General features: G+C 39.3%; 1 protein-coding gene across 4 annotated transcripts in view; it reads left to right on the top strand.

Annotated features, from left to right (window-relative positions):
- Positions 1-22,316, top strand: part of LOC126417627 (uncharacterized) — a 79,941-nt gene that overhangs the window by 41,629 nt on the left and 15,996 nt on the right. For 3 of the 4 annotated variants that reach the window (XM_050085134.1, XM_050085135.1, XM_050085136.1), the window contains exons 3-4: positions 3,628-3,721; positions 10,855-11,027. In XM_050085134.1, the coding sequence (XP_049941091.1) occupies positions 3,628-3,721; positions 10,855-11,027 (267 nt within the window). The remainder of the gene's footprint in view (positions 1-3,627; positions 3,722-10,854; positions 11,028-22,316) is intronic. The other variant, XR_007575742.1, reaches the window with a different exon arrangement.

Below are 22,316 nucleotides of genomic sequence, written 5' to 3' on the forward strand. Positions count from 1 at the left end.
ATAAACTGTGTTTTCTCAAAATTTAGTGAGAGTCCATTTGCAGAGAACCACTTATTAATTTTCTGAAAGACATTATTTGCAATTTCCTCAGCTTATTCTTGCTTCTTGAGTGTAATTACTATACTTGTATTATCAGCAAAAAGAACAAACTTTGCATCTTCATGAGTATAGAGTGGCAAGTCATTAATATATACTAAGAACAATAAGGGACCCAAGACTGAACCCCGTGGGACACCATTCTTGATACCTACCCAGTTGGAGGACTCTGCTGGTTTTGTAGACTATCTGTACTGTTAATTTCAACCTTCTGCTTTCTTCCAGTTAAGTATGAATTTAACCATTTGTGCACTGTCCCACTCATACCACAATACTTAAGCTTATCTAGAGGAATTTCATGATTCACACAATCAAAAGCCTTTGAGAGATCACAAAATATCCCAATGGGTGATGTTTGGTTATTCATTGCATTTAATATTTGATCAGTAAAAGCATATATAGCATTTTCTGTTGAAAAGCCTTTCTGAAAACCAAATTAACATTTTGTTAGTACTGCATTTTTACAAATATGTGATGCTACTCTTGAATACATTACTTTTTCAAGAATTTTGGCTAAAGCTGTCAGAAGTGAGATTGGACAGTAGTTGTTAGCATCAGATCTATCCCCTTTTTTATGCAATGGTTTAACAATAGCATATTTCAGTCTATGTGGAAAAATTCCCTGTTTCAGTGAGCTACTACATATGTGGCTGAGGATCCTATAAAGTCAGTTCATAGTAAAAATATTTCTGTTGCTGATAAGCCAGAAATATATGTACAGTATTTAACAATCACTTTCTAAGCATTTCTGGTGAATTAAATAAAAATTTAGTTTCTACAGGGAATCATATAACTCTCATGGAAAATGCCTTTCCATAATTGATGTCTGATATACTCCTATGACAAGGAGGAGATTGAGTTGATAATTAAATCACTGAAGACTAAGGACTCTCATGGCTATGATGGAGTGCCTAATGGAATATTAAAGTACCATGCTGCACATGTTAGCTGTGTACTGAGCCATATTTGTAATATTTCCTTCAAGAATGGTCAATTTCTATGCCATCAGTGTTTGCTCAAGTTATTGAAAATGCTGTGTATGTAAGAATAAGTCATCATTTTATTTCACATAATTTGCTGTCAAATGTACTGTAAAGTTTTAGAAATGGTTTAATGATTGAAAATGCTATTATTCTCTTTTCTCTGTGAGGTACTGGATGGATTAAACAAAAGGTTTCAAATGCTAGCTATCTTTTTTGGTTGAACTTAAGCATTTGATTGTGTTGATCATAAAATATTGCTCCAGTAGTTGGGCCATTATGGAAAATGGGGAGTAGCTCACATTTGGTGCACCTCTTACTTTAACAGCAGCCAGCAAAATGTCATTATTCACAGTGTTGAAAATGGCTATGATGTGGAGCCTGAGTAGGGCACTATCAAATGACAGGTGCCCCAGGGATCAGTGCTGGGGTCACTCCTGTTGCTTATTTATATAATTGATATGCCCTCTAGTATTACAGGTGATTCTAAAATATTTCTGTTAGCTGATGGCACTAGCTTGGTAGTAAAGGATGTTGTGTGTAACATTGGCTCTGTTTCAAATATCGCAGCTAATGATATAAGTTCATGGCTTGTAGAAAATAAACTAACACTAAATCACAGTAAGACTCAGTTTCTAACACACAATTCAACAAAACCCGACATGAATTGGCATATGATTAGTGAAACTGAACAGTTCAGATTTCTAGATGTTTAGATAGATAGTAAATTGTCATGCAAAATCCACATTCAGGAGCTTATTCAGAGACTTAATGCCACCATTTTTACTATTCCAATGGTATCTGAAGTAAGTGACTGTTCGACTTAAAAAGTAGTCTGCTTTTATTTTCATTCACTTATTTCATATGGTACTATATTTTAGGGTAACTCTTCCCATTCTCAAATGATATTTTTGGCTCAGAAACGGGCAGTTTGGGCAATAAGTGTTGTAAGTTCGTGAAACTCTTGTCAACCCCTGTTCATCAGTCTGGGTATTCTGACATTGACCTCTCAATATAGACTCTTTGCTGTCATTTCTTCTTAACAGTATCAGGTTATTCCTAAGAATTAGCAGCCTTCACTCAGTTAATGATGATGATGATGATGATGATGATGAGGTCCTGTACTTCGAGGAGTGTAGGGGATGATGCAGAAGACCCACACTGCCGTACTAGGCGAGGTCCTAGCGGAGGTGGTTTGCCATTGCCTTCCTCCAACCATAATGGGGATGAATGATGATGATTAAGATGGCACAACAACAGCCAGTCATCTCGAGGCAGGAAAAATCCCTGACCCCACCGGGAATTGAACCCAGGACCCTGTGCGTCGGAAGTGAGAATGCTACTGCAAAACCATGAGCTTAGTTAATAGTAGGCAGAAATCCAGTCTGCATTTGGATCGCACTCCCTTGACTTTTGTGCAGAAATCTGTGCAGTAAAGTGTTGCATCCATTTTCAATGAGCTACCACAAGAATTAAAAAATCTTAGCAGTAATCCACGCATTTTCAAGTTGCAACTGAAGAGTTTCTTCATGGGTCACTCCTTCTACTCTATCAAAGAGTTTCTTGAAAAATTAAGATGATTCCTATGGTATATTGTTGTTTGTGATTACACAAACTTATGGCTTGTATTTTTTTGGGTTCAAAACATTTTATCTTTTATTACTTTTATGTTGTAATTTCATGTGCTGACACGTTCCATGACCTTGGAGATTTGCTCCTCAATTTGGTCCTGTGAAACTGGACGTGTAAAATAAAAAATAAATAGTTTTCAGCAGTAACTCATGTCTAAACAGGGGCCCAATCATTCTACCTCTTTGATTCATGGCCCTAAGCTGAATCTTTAAAATCATGTGTTATGACTGTGCAGATGCTAATAATAATGGGACATTAACAATGTTTATTTTACATTGTGATTAATGGGCTGGTAATGGAGAAGACGAACCCATGGCTTATTGTTAGGAGCCTTTGTGACATTTTTGGTCAATGTTTTTGGAAAATCAAGACAGGAAAAATTAGGATGACTGGAATTGGTAACACAAGTTATATGAGTACCAGCCCTATAGACCACTCTCGTGGGACATCATAATCGAGCACTCTGCAATAAAATAATATCACCTATGTGAGTAAATTATGGTACATGGCGCTTTTATCATCATCTTCTCCAAATCTCTCTATTATGAATTGTACACAATTTTCTTGGAAAACTTACTCACTTTTGCTGCTGCAAATATTTCACTGTCAACTGTTCTAGAATTACTTTACTCTTCCTTGTTTAAAGTGCTTGATTGCTCTTACACTGCACAACTTTCTTTTTGTTATTATTGTCATTATTACTTGACTCATTAAAGTACCCCTTTTGTCTGTGTCCTTGTGCTCTTTAAACATATCTTATTGAAAGTAAACTGATCATATGCATTCATTGTATCCCTATGTCCAACACAGCTCATCAGCTCCAGTCCTAAAAGATGTGGGCCCTCTACAAGACACAGTATGCTTTACTGTTAATCAGTATATATAGACTATTGTGATGTTTATTGATAATGTGTTTCAGTGGTTTGAGGGGCTGTCACACTTCCGTTCGGCAGACATGAAACCATTAGGTGTCGGGAAGCTGTACCAAGCAATCTATAAAGTCCCATTTCTAGGTAAGTGGTTGCCAGCAATGATCACTAAGTCAACTGTGCTTGGCACAGAGGTTGGTATGAAAGCTGCAGTGCTTTACTGAGCACAGTCCTGTTGGAGGAGGAATGCCCTGCCTTCTTCCAACATCTGAGCTGACTTACCCAGCAACTTAAAGGGGATCTAAAAGTTACGGAGGGCTATGATTCATATTGCAACTCAGCATTTTTCACTTACATAAACCATTGTTAGTTATTAAAGAGCAGGACCTTAGAATTTGTAGTCAGTTTAAATAACAATGTGCACCTACTTTCGTACAGAACTCTGCGATTCTTGAAGTTTCGTTATATCTATTACATTTTGCTTCTGAGTGTTAAACAGTGTCATTTGTATTTTTGTGGCTGTATTTCTGTCGTGTAAAATATTCAGTTTTTGTAACTGGCTGTTGATTAATTCTGTGACTGATGAAAACACTGAGAGAAAGAATTTGGCTGACTACAAACAAAGGAATGGATAAAGAGAACCACTTACCAGGCACACACACCAAAGCTACAGTCTACTCAGCAATGTAAGGAAAAGATAGCTTGCTACTTACTGTAAAGCTGACATGTTAACTTACAGACAGGCACAACTGAAAGGCACTTAAACATTAGCTGTAGGCCACAGCCTTCCTCAGAAAAGGAAACAAACACACATTCATTCATGCCTCGTGCACACGTCACTGCCATTTCTGGCAGCTTGTGCTGGAGTCTTTTAGTTGTTCCTGACTGTAACTGAACATGTCATATTCATGTAAACAGCAATCTTTCTTTTCCTTACATTGTTGATATTCCAATGTGGAGTTTCCATTATGGCTATGACGGTTTTTTGCAATGGAACCTTGCATAAAAATTTCTTGGTTTATTCCCCACATCAGATTCAGATAAAATTCCAAACTTTTGTTGATATCCACCATCATCTTCATCAGGTACTAAAACTGACTGTTGTGAACTGGGAAGGTTGCATGTTTTATACCCACAGAACAGCATCCAATTGGCTGGGTTATGTCATGACGACACATCAGAGGTGGTTCGCTCTATGTTCATGGATTTTGTTGCACTCTCTACCTAGCATTTCAGCGCCATCCATCACATCAGGTGAATCACTGCAAGAATTATTCCTCTGTGTTCTGTCCTTGTTAACTGCACGCTTCCATGCATTGCTAAGTGCATAGCTGGTGTCTCTGGTGGAGTTGTTTTCACAAAGTCTTAATTTCAGCAGGTTCTCTGATAATAAGTCCCCATAGTTCAAAGCTATTGTTCCCATTTGTTCAAACTATCTTGTGCAACTCTAATTTATCCAAATGCCCATATTTAAGGTGACACTGATGCTTGATCGGCAACCATCCATATACATTGGCCCGCGTAACTCTTGCCACACTCACAAGGAATGTTATAGATTCCCGCCACTCTCAGGCCAAGATTATCTTTAATAGGTTGTAACGTTTCTTTAATTTTTCTGATGACTGGAAGACTGGTCTGATATTCATTGTCTTCTACACTCACAAGGAATGTTATAGATTCCCAGCACTCTCAGGCCAATATTATCTTTAATAGGTTGTAACATTTCTTTAATTTTTCTGGGTGACTGAAAGACTGGTCTGATTCCTTGCCTGCTTAGGACTCTACCTATCTTGCTAGCTGTTGCACCACAGAATGGAAGCCACATTATGTGTTGATCCTCCTGGCTTGGTTCTCTGAACAGCATTGATCTAATGTCCCAGACAGAACACCCGTACCTTCTGAACACTGTCTCCAGATGTTTAATCCTGGAACCAAGGTAGTCCATGTCCGAAATAGTTCTGGCTCTGTGTACTAAGATGTTCAGCACAGCTCTTTTCTGAACTGGATGGTGAAATCTATACATGTTAAAACACAGATCTGTATGTGCCAGTTTTCTGTACACATAATGGCCAAGTCATTCATCCGATTTCTGTTCAACAAACACATCTGAGAAATTCTTCACAAGTTCATCAGAGAAGCCAGAATTCTTAGGTAGCTCACATGCCTTCCTGCAAAGTGCCAGCGTGGGATCCTGTTTGAGACTTCGGTATTTACTATCTTCCAATAAGAAACCCATTCTTATGATAATCCATAGCGTTGAAGATAACTTTAGCGTTCTCATTGTCAGTTGGTAAGACAATTAACTCTTCGTCCTTCTCCAACGATTTCAGTCCCTGTTTTTTCACTGTGCTAATATTGGAGTTAGTGGGCTTGACTGTCCTAAAATCCAGCTAGTAGCGAGCCTTACCCCATGTGCCACTTCCTCAGGAAGATGCTGAACCACTTGTTCTATTCCACTGATAATCTCAGGCACTGGTTGCTTTTGTGGAGCTGGAGCAAAGTTCAGCCCTTTACTGAGAACTGAGTTGATGGATGACAGTGTGGTAAAAGCCACTGGCCCCACCAGTTCCTTGTACATGGTTAAGCCACTCGAATTTATCTGTCTGTTTCACAGTTGTCTTGCTTAAATTAGCTCATTAATGTGCAGCCAAAGTCAAGTCTACCCATTCCAAGGCTGATGGTGAGAGAACTGCAGATAGCAACTTATAAGGACTGAGTGTTGGCAGCAGAATTCTGGCTTCTCTGATGAACTTGTGAAGAATTTAAGGCCATGAGCAGTGCAGCCAGCCAGGTTGTACCGTCTGCCTAAAATACACAAAGACAGTGTCCCAGTAAGCCCAATTATTAGTGCTGTCAGCTCACCTACATACAGCCTGACAAAGCATCTGATTAAACTATCAGCACCTATAGTTAATAGACATCATATTAAAAGCTCACAAAATTCTGTTGATATCATAAAGCAGATTAGGATAGGCCTGAAGAAGTCGTGGTTAGCTTTGATGTGGTCTCCCTGTTTATGAAGGTACCAGTGGAAGACACATTGAAACTGTTGGCCAGTCACTTCTCCCTGGAAATTTTGAAATTATTTCGGCACTCTTTGACTTACACATACTTCTTTTACGGTGGAAATTATTATGAAATGACAGATGGAACAGCCATTGGTTTGCCACTGTCACCAGCCGTAGCTAACTTTTTCATGGAATATTTTGAAGAATGAGCATTGAACAGTCCTCCCTTGTGGCCATTGCTTCTTCAGATATGCTGATGATACATTTTTAATCTGGCAACATGGCAGTGAGGCACTGCAGCAGTTCATTGATCATTTGAATGGTACACATCCCAACGTAAGATTTACAGTGGAGGTGGAGGAGGACTTGAAGCGACCTTTCTTAGATGTGTTTGTCAAATGGAGATCAGATGAACAACTCGGCCATTCTGTATGGAGAAAACCAGCACTTACAGACCTGTTTTCAATGGGAGTAAATTTCACCATCCAGTTGTAATCTTGCCAAAGGCCTTGCCGCAGTGGTAATACCAGTTCCCGTCAGATCACCAAAGTTAAGCGCTGTCGGGCTGGGCTAGCACTTGGATGGATGACCATCCGGTCTGCCGAGCACTGTTGGCACGCGGGGTGCACTCAGCCCTTGTGAGGCAAACAGAGGAGCTACTTGATTGAGAAGTAGCGGCTCCGGTCTCGGAAACTGACATACGGCCGGGAGAGCGGTGTGCTGACCACATGCCCCTCCATATCTGCCTGTGGCCTGAGGATGACACGGCGGTTGGTCGGTACCTTTGGGCCTTCATGGCCTGTGCAGGAGGAGTTTGGTTTGGTTTTTAGTTGTAATCTTACTCTCCCACACATCACTATTAAATTTTTCTAGTGTCTTCATTAGTTTCAAAGGCTTTGAGAGGCATAAGATATGCAAAAGAAAAACTTTTTACTTATCTTCATTTTCTCTTCTTGATGTGGGCTCGAAGTCTTGCTTCTAGGTGTACATTCTTGCAGCTGAAATTGACATAACATTGTGGATTCCTGATGACTAAATAACTGATGAAGATTTAGTGTTGTTATGATTTTCTTTTATTTTATCCCATTCCTCTATATCACACTCACTTCACAATCTACATTTTCATACAACCGTCATTGTTGTAGAAAAAAAAAGAAACTTGCATTTCCATCAGAGGTGTGGCCACTACTACTTACATTCTGCGGTACTCATAATATTGCAAAGAGTTTACAAAGGAAAAGAGTTTGTTTACAAACTTTATTGACAAAAAAAGAATCATCACCAAGATATAACATTATTTTATAAATGAATCCAGAAATAAATTTAATAATTAGTGTTAGATTGTGCAGTTAATAATATGAATTTTAAGTATACCAGAAATTTCATAATTTCAAATATTTTTGAAAAAGAATAATTTTAACTGTACGTACAGATTGCTAACAAATTAATTTCTTTGTATACATTTTAGCCAGAAATATAATACATTGTATACAAAATCAAATGAAATTCTTTCAGTGAAACAGCTGAGAATGTTCACCTATACCAATTTCGGGATTAATCCTGGTAACGATTACTTCTACAAGAAAGAAAGGTTACATTAGAAAAGGATGTCCCATTACACAGTTCAGAAGAGAGCTATGCTGAACATCATAGTACACAGAGCCAGAACTATTTCGAACATGAACCATGCAGTTCCAGGATTAAGCATCTGAAGACGGTGTTCAGAAGGCACAGATATTCTGTCTGTGACATAGATCAACACTATTCAGAAAACCAAGCCAAGAGGATCAACACATAATGTGGCTTCTATTCTGCAATGCAACATCTAGCAAGATAGGTAAAGTCCTAAACAGGAAAGGAATCAGACCAGTTTTCCAGCCACCCAGAAAAATTAAAGAAACATTACAGTCTATTAAGAATAATCTTGGCCTGAGAGTGCTGGGAATCTATAACATTCCTTGTGAGTGTGGCAAGACTTACACAGGCAAGAGTATACAGATAGTTGCTGATCGTTGTGTTGAGCATCAGTGTCACCTTAAATAAGGGCATCTGGATAAATCAGAGGTGGCCTTTTAAATAAGCAGAAGATTTTGTTTGAACAAATGAGAACCTGCTCATGACAAGGATAAAACACAGAGGAATAATTCTCGCAGTGAACTGCCTGATGTGATGGATGTTGCTGAATGCTAGATACTGCGTGCCAGCAAAATCTATAGTCGCAGAGCACACCATCTCTGTACATGTTGTCATAATATAACCCAGCCAGTCGGATGCTATTCTGTGGGTATAAAAGAGAGAACCTGGCCAGTTCATGACAGTCAGTTTATTGGTGGTGGATATCACTGATAGCTCAAAATTTTATCCGAATTTGATGCAGCAAGTAAACTGAGAAATTTTCGTGAATGAATTTTCCATTGTTTGAGTCTGTCTCCACTCATTTGCATGTTTGTGTATCATCTGTGTTTTCCAGTACCATATCAATTAGAGTACAGCGTCATTTTCAGATGTTGTTGCTGAAATAAAACCTCAGTATTTTTCTTTATTTTTATTTCTTTCTTTACTCTACCAATCCACTTATTCTGCACTTGGCACTCTCTGACATAAGCTCTCCCTGCTCTCAAAATCCCATATGCCATGACCGAGCGAGGTGGCGCAGTGGTTAGACACTGGACTCGCATTCGGGAGGACGACGGTTCAATCCCGCGTCCGGCCATCCTGATTTAGGTTTTCCGTGGTTTCCCTAAATCACTCCAGGCAAATGCCGGGATGGTTCCTCTGAAAGGGCACGGCCGACTTCCTTCCCCATCCTTCCCTAATCCGATGAGACCGATGACCACGCTGTCTGGTCTCCTTCCCCAAACCAACCAACCAACCCATATGCCATGATGTCACATTTCCGTTGTTTGCAGTTCCTCTCACCCTTGCATTTTGTGGGCTTGCCTAACTGAAGTATGGTGTTCCTACTCTCATATGTCTTCAGTTAATGTACAGCATTGGAAGGATTTCTCAGTTTTAGGAACTTATGTGTCCGTCTTTATTTCTGAGAATATCTATCGTTATTATTGTAGTTACATAGACACATTTTGTATTACAATAATTAAAATTCAAGGATGTAAATAATGCAGAAAAAAGTGTATAGGCAACCACTCATCTACAGAAGCATCATGAGTGTTCTCCTGGCCCCTTTTCAAGTATTGGATAACATATGGCTTCACACACACACACACACACACACACACACAATATCGCAAGCAAGGCAGCTCAGCTAGCTAAGCTACTCATTACAAATATCCAAAGGCCAGTTACAGACAGCATATTAAAAACAGTATACATGTACAAGTGGTTGGTGTCTGTGTCCTCAATGGATGAGCCTTCTTAACATGGTGAAGGATTCCACCAGGTTCGCACACTAGGTGCACATTGTGGTTATTCTCAACCATTATTCCTTCCTATTGTTTCAGTAAGCCCTAAAGTTGGTCTGATGCACTTATCCATTCCTGTCATTTGACAGCTGTTCTCTTTATTTCAACATAAATGATGCATCTTACGTAATTGTATATATCTTACATAATTATATATGTACAAGGCATATTTGAACAGTGAGGGCAGTTTGGAAATTGACCCCTGTTTCAATTCTGTATCGGTATAGAATATCCACATCTTGTTGCCTGTAACAATACGGGAAAACAAAATCATGTCCATTTCATCAGTATCAAATAATGGAACATCTGGGCCAGAATAATAACAATATGAGGTAGGAGTGATTGCTACCTATGGCAATTTACATCAAACTCCACAAGCTGCCTAATGGTGTGTGGCTGAGGGTACATACATTACCACTAACTGATCTCCTCTTCCCTGTTCCACTCACAAATGGTGCATGGGAAAAATGATTGTAGGTAAGCCTCTATATTATCTCTAATTTCATGAATTTTCTTGCCATAATCATTTTTGTGAGATGCAATTCATGCCGCCAATGGTGTGGCCTAGAGTTGCGGACGTCAGCCACCACAGCTTCGACACTTTGTGGCGTAGCTGGATGGTTTTTTAGATGTGAATTGCTATCCTCAACTTGTTCATCAAGTCACCCTTTACGACCCCTCATAGTTTTTCATTATCATTTTGTTATATCCTGTATGTATAAGGCTATATTTGATGTGGACCGAATACATGTTTCGTGCAGCAACTTTTACAAAGTCACTGTCCTTATAAAATGAAAATTTCTCCTACAACATTGACTTAAAGTACTGTATACATATTTATTTTCAGGAGATTATGTGATATTGCTGCGTACGACAGAGTATGTGCCTGACATGAGAATAGTGTTGGAAAGTGAATCTTTTTTGAAGCCAAGAATAGAAATTAGTGCTTTTCCTGTCAGCAGCAGAGGAACAAGATTGACATTCAGGCTAACATTCCAGAGGAAATCATTGCTATTTCAGGTGAGTACTTCTCTTGTGAAAATATCAACAATGAATTGACTAATGAGAGCCACACATTACATATTCAGATTGTAGAGCAAAACACTGAAGTGACTAATGGGAGCCACTCATTACATATTCAGATGGTATAGCAGAACACTGAAGTTCAGCTTGCAAACTTGAATTCTTCTTTAGAGCTCACAGATAACAAATGTACACACACCGGTCTCCTGGTGCTGCTGCTTTTTTTCATCACACACACACACACACACACACACACACACACACACGACACCACACCACACACAACCACCGTTCTCTTGGTGCTGCTTCTGTACTGGATTTAGGTTTTAAGGCTGAACTACAATATTCAACTTCTTGTTCATGCACATATCCACTTATTAACACTGCCTCCATGTAACAAGTGGTTATTTTTCTTGTAACTTTTAACAGTATTAAGTTACAGGTGTACATTTGATACTAGGTAATTTTAGAAACTTGTTAAAATGATTTGTATTTGTAGCCATAATCTAAAGTATAACAGAACACCTTTTACATTAATGGCAATGCATGAGCCTCCTGGGCTGCACTTTGTGGTGAGAATTTTGTTGTCTCTCTATTTTATAGCACTGGATGTATTTTGTATGTCAAATTATATAGAAGTTCAAATTTTTATTTCTGCATCTGAAGATGATTGTTTGAGACTTGTCTGTGGCTGCTCTGAAAATAAAAATTTATGCTAAAATGTAGCAATTACAGTTATCTCCAAATCACACAAAAAAGAAAAATGAATTCAAACAATTTTAGTAATTTTTTTGAAAAGCAAGATATAGGAAGCACACTTTTTATGAAATTTTACTCATCATAATCATATTCTGTTCTTTAAAAATAGGTATTAAAAGTCTGTTTTGTAAGTCTTTAAATCTGTGGAGACTGAAAACTAGAGATGATGTATAAAATGGAAGGAACTTGATTTCTGAAGTCGAAGACTTTGTTTTTTAACTATAGGCATTAGAAAATTCTTAAGGTATGATGGACAGTCAAAAAATTTGTATGGAAAAAAATGACACAGGAGTTTGTTAACTTGATAGTGATCTTCATAATTGACTGTTAAACTATTCAGTATAATGCTGCCTTCCACTTGTTCTGTGAATTTGATGTGTACCATATTGCACAAGAGAAGAGACAATGACAATATGGCACATAATCTCATTAGTGCTTCATGCCTGGTACGCACTCCAAGTTTTTGAAACTGACTTAAGCACTGAAACTGTCATTCAAATTGAAGTGACAGTCAGTGTGGAATGATGGAATCTCTGAAGCCATTTGCATCACTGAGAGGTTACAAGTCTTGTAAAAGTCTTCAGACTACGCTGATGCAACAGCCATACTCAGACTCCTATGCCTTTACTATTTTTAATATGATACCAAGTATTAAGTTCCTGTAGTTCACCTCCAGTGCAAATATGATGTATTGAATGATTTGTGTACTAGATATTGATGACTATAGGCAGTTGTGAAACATTATCTTTCTTCATAATTCTTACACACACACACACACACACACACACACACACACACACACACACACACACAATGTCCAAGAATAAACAATGCAGCTCAAAAATTTGATGTATGTACATCATACAACACAAGTCTTTCATGTTCTGACAGTCACTTATGCCATTGTTCTGGATAATATTGCATGTGACTCTGTGGTAGTTTTCTCAGTAGCAAACAAAACTGCCTAAGAAAGGTGTGGACACCAAGTGTCAGACACTTGCTGCGAGAGACTGGCAGTTGACAGTCAACGTAAATAAATTTAATATATTGTACATACAGTCAATTCAACAAGAAAGTGTGCGCCGTTATCTGTATGATTAAAAGACACTATTATAAATATATGTGTACATGAAAATATGTGTTTTTACTAACTGCACAATTAACTAATAATTAATCCAATCGCCGCCATTATCGATTATAGCTTGGCAGCTTAGCCCTCTCTCCAATAAGTCATCCACATTTACAACCTCTAAATATTGTTCGACCCAATTCACAACAAATGTCTTTGACTTCCTAAGAATTTTAGCAGCAGATGCATATGAAAGCTTTGGTCTCTTTGGTTGATTTTCAGGGAACACTGCCTCGTGATGCTACAGATATTTTGCACTCATTTTAAACTGCAACTGACAAAACAAAAAATTCAACTCTCACACTGTTTATCTATGCACTGTGCAAAAATGCATTGATTACAGATTTGAAATCATTACCAGAAGCCGGCTAGAGTGGCCGAGCAGTTCTAGGCGCTGCAGTCTGGAACCGCGTGACCGCTACAGTTGCAGATTTGAATCCTGCCTCGGGCATGAATGTGTGTGATGTCCTTAGGTTGGTTGGGTTTAAGTGGTTCTAAGTTCCAGGGGACTGATGACCTCAGAAGTTAAGTCCCATAATGCTCAGAGCCATTTGTAACATTCTGAATCATTACCGGAGATGTCACTAAGGATGCTATGCTTAAAATTGTGGCATACACTTTCTTGTGGAACTGACTGTAACTAGATGGGAAAACCTATTGTTAATCAGTTATTTGAAATAGTGACAACCATATTGTATCTAGGCATATGTATTCCGAATGTTTTAAGATCGAATGACCCAATGCAGATAGTTATAGAAAACACAGATGTCACATGGAGATTAATTTGAAAGAATCCTATGGAATTGAAATTCATCCTTTAAGGCGGTAGTTTAGCAAAATGTTCTTATGAGGGATTATTAAATATTACTCATCACAGTGAGGCTTTTACCATGCAAGATTAATGGAGAAGATTAAACAAAGATATGAGGTTTATTTAACCAGCTTTAGCGTGTTATGGAATGTTTATCCAACTCCAGTGACAGACACTACAAGAAATCTGTTGTGATCATGAAGGAGCTTACTGTTAAAATTCTGAGAGTGCATGTGCCAGAAAGAATAAAGCAACACATTATTCCCCCCTCCCCAACCCACCCCATTATATCAGACCAAATGTGCATTATGTAAAATTATATAAATTCAAGCTCATACATAAGCTTACTAATAATTTTTCTTCTAATACACAAGTGGAACAGAAATGGGGGAAAAGATAGTGGTGCATTATGTAAGTACACTCTGTCACACACAATAAAGTGGACTGCATAAGAGCAAACATAGACATTGATTTTGCAGTGGAGTAAATTTGTTGACATTTGTTGTAGAGATTAACCCACAATAATAAGTCTTCCTTATCACTATTTAGAGACTAACATGTTTGTCTGACTGCTCTTAGTGCTAATGACTTGAGTGTAAATGGCGAAAGTGCAGTGAGTTCATGTGAAACTGATGATGAATGCATGGAAAAGAAATGAAGGAAAGAAAGGAAGGAGTGACAAAGGAAGAATGCTAAGCTTTAGCAAGTGAGCTTGGAATACAAAAATGGATTTAGATTAGCAATATTGTGAAAAGGAAAGTTGCTATTCACCATGTACCAGAGATGCTGAGTCACAGATAGGCACAACAAAAAGACTGTCACAAATGTAGCTTTCAGCTTGTAAGGCCTTTATCAAAATTACATGACAAACACATACATACACAGTCACGCAAACGCAACTCCCACACACATGAATCCAGCCTTAGGCAACTGAGGCCACACTGCAAGCAGCGGCACCAGTGCATGATGGGAGCGATGACTGGATGGGTGTAAGGAGGAGGCTGTGATGGGTAGGGGTGGCGGACAGTGGCATGCTGTTGGGGAGCATGCAGGGATGAGATGGAAAGAGGGTGGGTCAGCTATGTGCAGTCGGGAGGTTAGACAGGTGGTAGTGGGGAGGGGGGGGGGGGGTGGTAGCGAAAAAGGAGAGAAGTAAAAAGACTGGGTGTGATGAAGGAATGAGGGCCATGTAGTGCTGGAATGGGAACAGTGAAGGGGCTGGATGGGAGAGGACAGTGACTAACGAAGACTGAGGCCAGGAGGGTTGCGAGAACGTAGAATATATTGCTGTGGCGTTCGCTGTGTTATTCAGTGGTTTGGTATTTAACTAATTTGTAAATGAAAATGATAATCTTATTTTATTACATTGAGTAATTACTAAATAAATTTTCTCCTGGCTAAAGAATTGGTCAAGTTGCTAAAGAACTCCAAGTTAATGTCTTGTTCAAGTGTTGTCTGTAAGTTGTGTGTCACTAAATCACAGTTCATACAACGGATTCTATACAACTATGGATTATGATGGAAACAGTTATCTTCAGCAAAATGATCATTGAAACCACTGAATATCAGCCGCGCACAACACTGACGTATGTTACCTGAAACAATATTCTTCGCAACTCGTACGTAATTAATTTCGGCTCCATACTTCAGCTAGAAAAGTTTGTTATAACGATCGTGCTATGAGCACTGTTTTTAAAGAACCAATCTGTTTTGAATTATTTTCATTAACACTTTCAACACTGCCCTCTTTACACCCAGCACTTGGCTGTGAACTGGCATATTTAATGGATGTTTGAAATTAGATTGCAAAGAACAGAAAAATGATAGGAATATGGTTCTTGCATCATTTAAAAGGAAAAAGTAAGAACTTTACATGAATGTGAGTTTATTTTACAATGTAAAATACAAATTGGTGTTATAATTAAAAAAAGAAAACACAAAAATATCGTGGATAAAAAAGTTTTACATGATCTCTCTCTTGAGTAATGCCATTATTACTGTATCTAAATTTAAAACAAAATATCACTGGACTGTCTAACTGCAGGTACCTGTAAACTAGAGTATTTTAATAGTTTAGATGTAGTTAGCCTTTGTGTGAAAATCCTGGAAACTCTGTGGGATGCAAAGGCCAACGCCACAGTCCTTGCATCACCATATACTTTCCTTCCTGATGCACTTACCCGTCTCTTTCTTCCCCCTGTCTGAACATACTTTGCAATACCTAGTAGTATTCAACTTGTTTGCAGTGGGTGGGACCTTCTCTGGAAAGTGCCTTGCAAATGTCCTCTCAATTTGTGAGGATGAAGCGGCTTATTGCTGAAAGATATTTCCGCCCTTCTCAGCCTATTTCTTCCTCACTCTGTGAATAAATTCTACTTTGGAATACATTCTTCTTAGTCTTCTCTTTATATATAATGAAACTGTTGACAGTTCACACGATAAACAAGTGGAAAAACAGCTTTTACCATCACTTCAAAGTTTTTCGGGCAAACGGATAACAGCTGTAGAACTAATCTGCTCTGTCAACCCCAGCTTTATTCTTATTGTAATCAATAATAACGTCTGGCTTTACGATTTCTGCTATTCCACCTGTGGCCATCACTTGAATACTAGTGCTGGTAGACTTATGCTTTGTGGAAAGACAAAAAATATCTCATTTTGACTTCCACTTCACGGCCAGGAGATGGTGTTTCCTTTGAAAAACTATCTTTTTTCTTTAGTTTTAGTGTTCTGAATATTCTTCGCAAACCTTTCCTGTTTTTCATTACAGTTCCCACTCCAAGAACTCTATTTTCCCACAACATGTCCAAAAGAGATGGACTGGTGTAGTACCTATCCACATAAATGCAATGTCCTTTGCCAATGCACTGTGAACACAACCTTTTTACAAGGCCCTGGATACTACTGTCAATACTGCCTGCAGAACCTGTATATACATCACAGTTTAGCATATAACCAGTTGATGAATCGCAGAGAGCATAGAATTTTATTCCATATTTATTGGATTTGTTTTTCATGTATACTCTGAAGCTTGTTCTACCATGAAAGGGACACATTGCCTCATCTATTGTCAGATTCGTGCCTGGACGAAAACTAATTTTGCTTTTATTTACAAAGAAACCAAAGAAAGGCCTCACTTTGTGAAGTGGGTCCTGCTTTTCTTCGCCTCTGCTAATGAACGTAGTATTGTCATTCAAGTGTAACATCGACAATGTAGCGCAAAATTGTGACTCAACAATTTACTCGCAAATCCTGTCTGCGGAAACGGGTCTGTCGACCAATAATCACTGATTTTCGGCAATTTCACGACACACATATGCAAAATAATACTGACAGACCAGTAAATCTCTTGCAATTTTACTGCAGATCACTTATGCCAAACAGAGTTTATTTTCAGGCTACCTTTGCGTTTCATTGCCGTAATAACGTTACCAGCGTACCGATTCGTTTCACTTTTGATAAGCCAAATAAGGTCGTCATCAAAGAAATAACTAAAATATTGAAGCTCCTCAGTGGCATCTGAAAAATGCGGTGCTACGCCGACTACTTCCTGGAAATTCAGCAGTGCTGGCTGATCGTCTAGTTCCGACCATTCTTGCTCTTTGTGCTCAGTGAGGCACACACAACCAGGTACCACAGATGGTGTGACTGATGGTTTGTACCATTGTCTGCATAGAAAAAAAAATAATGCTAAGATTGGTACTACAAGGTACTAAATGCAAGTGAAGTAATGAACATTACTCACAATACAAAATGCGGTAATGAACTCTTCACTTTATGAACAATTGAGACATATACATACCTGAATCATCACTTGTACTTTCATCTGGAGAGTACGAATCCTCTTTGTCAGAATCGTCAATTTCAGATCCCGCATCTCCATAAAGAATATCTAAGATCTCTGCCTGCGTCAACTCGCTGCGCGATATTTTCACGATCGTAAACACCTGTGAATGAACTGCAGGTAACTTCGTCTTTGCAGTGCTCACAGCCACTCCCAGGATGAGATAGCCAATAAGTACTTGCCTCTTGCGGAAGAAGAATGAAATACCTCCACATTAGTTGACGAAACTGCTTCGGAGACGCGCAAAACGCGCTTACGGAGCCAAATAAAGGCTCGCCCGTACGGTATACAGGCGCCGTCGCCAACGTCAGGGCAGCCGCGCCCGTATGGCATACGGGCACCATGCTGTAAGTGTTAAAATGAGTTCGGGACCACCGGTGCACATTTGTTTTTACACATTTGTATTACGTTCGGCACTTATGTCTGCAGAGTTGCATAATTTGAATTTGCCGCTGAGATAATTGTTAAGATGGCGGCAGACAATTGATAGAGACTTTCTATTGTTAGACCAAATAAGTAAGTATTTGAAATGCTTATTAAACTCTATAAACTCTACTTTCGTATTGTGCACTATTTAGACTTCATCAAGCAAACATTTGATTTGTTTCTAAGGAAAACACAGACAAAAACGCGATAGAAATTGCCATCATCAATGGCTGCGCTCCTTGCAGCGGAAAGAAATAATTAACACAGATAATGCTTACTGAGAGAGGAATTAAAGTTACAAATAATTATTCACTCATATTTATAATAATAATGAACTCTATGCTCAAGTAATAATTAACAAATAATTACAATTTCTTAACAGACCTCAGTTTGATATGCGTCCGCAACCTACAAAAGCCAACCAACAAAAGGTAAAAACAAAGTAAGACAAACGCAGATCATAAAAGGAATTTACAATTATCATTGTCTTTGTATGATACGTATCGATATGTCGAATTACATCATAGAATATTATATAAATAATTAATATTTATCATTGTTTTCACTATTTTTTTCATATGTTGAATATGTAATGTTTATAACTGTTACAGGTATAATTTCCTCTCATCGCACTGTAGCTAAAATTTATGTTGTGGATGTTACACCACCTGCACAATTCAGAAAAGCTGGTGTTGGTGGGAAGGATCCATATGGCACAGGCTATGAAGCAGTCATTGAAATGAAGAATGTCATGTTTGGCAGCATACTCAGCGACAGGGTGGTTCACTTGTTTCTTGACCACAGTTTGTCAGTAGCCATTCATGCAGACAGCTTGTTGCTTGTCATGTCCACATAGAATGCAGCACAGTGGTTGCAGCATAGCTAGTGGATCACATGACTTGTTTCACAGATAGCCCTGCCTTTGATGGGATAGGTGATGTTTGTGACTGGACTGGAGTAGGTGGTGGTGGTGGTGGTGGTGGGAGGATGTATGGGACAGGTCTTGCATCTAGGTCTGTTACGGAGGAAAGAGCCATGAGGTAAGGGGTTGGGACTAGGGGTTGTGTAGGGAAGGACGAGTATACTGTGTAGCTTTGGTGAACTGTGGAATACTACTGTGAGAAGGGTGTCTAAGTGCCAGCAAAAACTTAAATTCACTCTAATGGACAGCAATGATAGAAAAAAGCCACAAAAAAACATAGGAGTCACCACCACTTTAACCCATACAAACATTATGATCAAAGCTGTCACCCTCTTCAGGTGTTGACATCATGCATCCCACTAGAGTACTTAGGTTAAATGGTCACTCAATACAATTAACAATAAGTGATAGCTTTGCTGTACATTTGCCTTTTTATAATGCTCCTTCAATATTTGTGCCCTATGTTTAACAATATCAGGGCAGAGCTTTACTAAATCAGGGCAAATCCTCACTGTACGAAGAAGATGAACTTCTCTGTACACATACTAGGGTCCATAACAATAAATAAAACACTCTTCAGTTACCTCACTCAAGGCCAAAATCTATCAATCCATGATCAATGAACAGCCAAAACTCTATCCTGTAATAGTGTGCCACAAAATACCCATATTTCAAGCACATTCTCTGGGCATGCCGTGTTGCAAACTCTGCCTGTGATGATCAAATAACGTTAGACAGAGCGAATATCTATCACATAGTCACAAACTTCTTCACCTGTAAGGTGGGATTTTAATCATCTGAGTGTGCTCACTGGACCTCTAGATTTATGCCACAGAAGTGTATGGATCCCAGTCCTCTATCATCAAACAAAACTTGCAACCACAAACACCAAGTCCTGTTCCTTGCAGCTAATTAAAATACTTCCCCACCAATAAATGGCTGCAAGCCCAGCAAACTATAACTTGCAATCAGATGTCTCCCAGCATAACATAGACTGTTAACCACGAAACTAGTGAACCAGAGTCTGCCAAAATTTATCAAAGCATGAAACTCAAAAATACGTATATACTGGTGGCGACTTTACCTTACAACTATCCACATATATTGGTTCGCTCCCAACAACTAGTGCACCCAAGACTTTTCCTTTCCGGACACAAATTGACTTCTCATTTGTTCGAAATGGTACTGCCTATCCATTACATATAACAGGATGGGAACCATTAAATTTTAATGAATGTATAGCACCACTCTCCCTTTTAACAGTTTAAAGGTTGTTTGTGAAAGCCGTCGGCTGCCCTCCATGTGGCCAGCTGCGGCAGTGGGCTGTGACCTGTGCAGGCTGCGAGATTACGGATTCTAGCACACCACAGTGACTTGTGGACATGCATATAATGCATCTTGACATTATGACATCAACATAGTTACAAAACATGTAGCAGCCAATTTTACAAACATTCATTTTAATATTTCCTTGGTATTAACATGTTTGTAGATGCTAATTTCAACGAGGAAGGTGATAAAAAGCTAATGTATGTTTTACAAAATGACACAGTGCAACGTCCTACCCATTGTCCTCCCCGTCCCTCCCACAGTGGTATTCGGCCAACCAACAAACCTACGCACTATCCTTGTCCTCCCTATCCCACTCCAGCTCCCAAGCCCTTGCCTCACTGCTAGTATACCTGCAATAGACCTAGATGAAAGACCTGTCCCACATATCTTTCCACCACCACCATTCTGGTCACAGGCACCTCCTATCCTATCAAAGGTACGGCCATGTGGGAAAGCAGCTCTTTAATCTACCAACTTAATTGCAGCCACTGTGGGACAAGCTGTCTTCCCACATGAATGGCCACTGACAAACTGTGGCAAAGAAACAGCTTTACCACCCAGTTGCTGATCATGCTGCCCAACATACTGTCCTTCACTTCAATGACTGCTTCACAGCCTGCACCATCTGGACCCCTCCTACCCACACCAGCTTTTCTGAATCGCACAAGTGGGAACTCTTCTGACAACATATCCTTGATTCCCATAACCCTACTGCCTGCAGTCATTGCTAGTCCCTGTCCTCATCCTATCTATCCCCCATCCTGCGACCCTGCTCCCCCACTCCAGCACAACACAGACTTCTAGTTCAGCAGTGCACCCACTGGTATTTTTTTCCTTTCCCTCCTCCTCTGCCCCAACTGCACCTAGCACCCCTACCCTGCCCCTCCCCCCCCCCCCCAATGTATCTGCACAGTTTCACAATGAGCACTACACCATCCCCCATACAGTGCTGCTAGCCTCTCCCCCCCACCCCACCCCTTGCAGCTATCCTTACCCCTAACACACACACACACACACACACACCAGAGTATTTAGCCACAGCAGCCTGAGACTGTGTGTGTGTGTGTGTGTGTGTGTGTGTGTGTGTGTGTGAACTGTGGTTCTGTCAATATGTGTGTGTTTTCTACTTCAGAAAAAGGCCTTTTGGCCGAAAGCTAAAGTAAACAGCCGTCTTTTTATTGTGCCTGTCTGTGACTCAACATCTACTTCATATGGATAGTAGTAATCTAACCTTTTTATAACATTGTTGATTTCAACATGTCTGTTTCTGTTTCCAAATGCCCTAACCTCCCAGCGCAATTAAGGGAAATAACACTTATTACCTTGCTCTGTAGAATACCTGATTTTTTTGGCTGATTCTAATGATTTATGCTGAAAAGTCCCTGTCCTTGAACTGAATGTGAACATTTCTACATCTGGTATATCTGGAATATTTTATCCAAGACGATGCTATAATCATTACACAGTATAGTACCTGCATGGGCTGGAAATTTAACTGTTGTTTCCCCTTGCTTTTTGCCAAAGTACCAACATATTAACACCCTGTTGGATAATATTGCAAGGAAGAATTAGGCAGATGTCCATATTGTTTCCTATGTAATGACTGAAAAGCTCCTGGTCCTTTAGAGCAACCATATGTTAGTCCTCCCTCTCGACAGATACCACTTTGCTGTGGTCGCACCTACCGTTAGAGATCTAGCGATAGTTTGTTTTCAGTGTCATTAATACAAGCCCCCACTAATAATGTGGGATTCTAAACTGCCAACTCCTGCTGGATATACTTATCTTGTTGTCGTTGGTTGTTCAGGGTTGCAGGTCCACATTCCCATCTGTGTTTTATTTGATCTTAACTTTATAAATAACAAACAAAAACCCTGGGTAATGTGTTTTTATTATTGCTCAGTTCAGAAACAGTAACATGCTTGTGAAACATGGAAATATCTTCGTGCCTCAGTCTTGCCACCTTCACACTAGGCAAATACAATACAGCACCATCTTAATAACATAGTCACATCTGCAACCATCAGAGCGTCTGCTGGCTACACTCGATGACAAGTGTGCCA

This window comes from Schistocerca serialis, chromosome 1 (genome assembly GCF_023864345.2).
Source record: "Schistocerca serialis cubense isolate TAMUIC-IGC-003099 chromosome 1, iqSchSeri2.2, whole genome shotgun sequence".
Classification (NCBI taxonomy): domain Eukaryota; kingdom Metazoa; phylum Arthropoda; class Insecta; order Orthoptera; family Acrididae; genus Schistocerca; species Schistocerca serialis.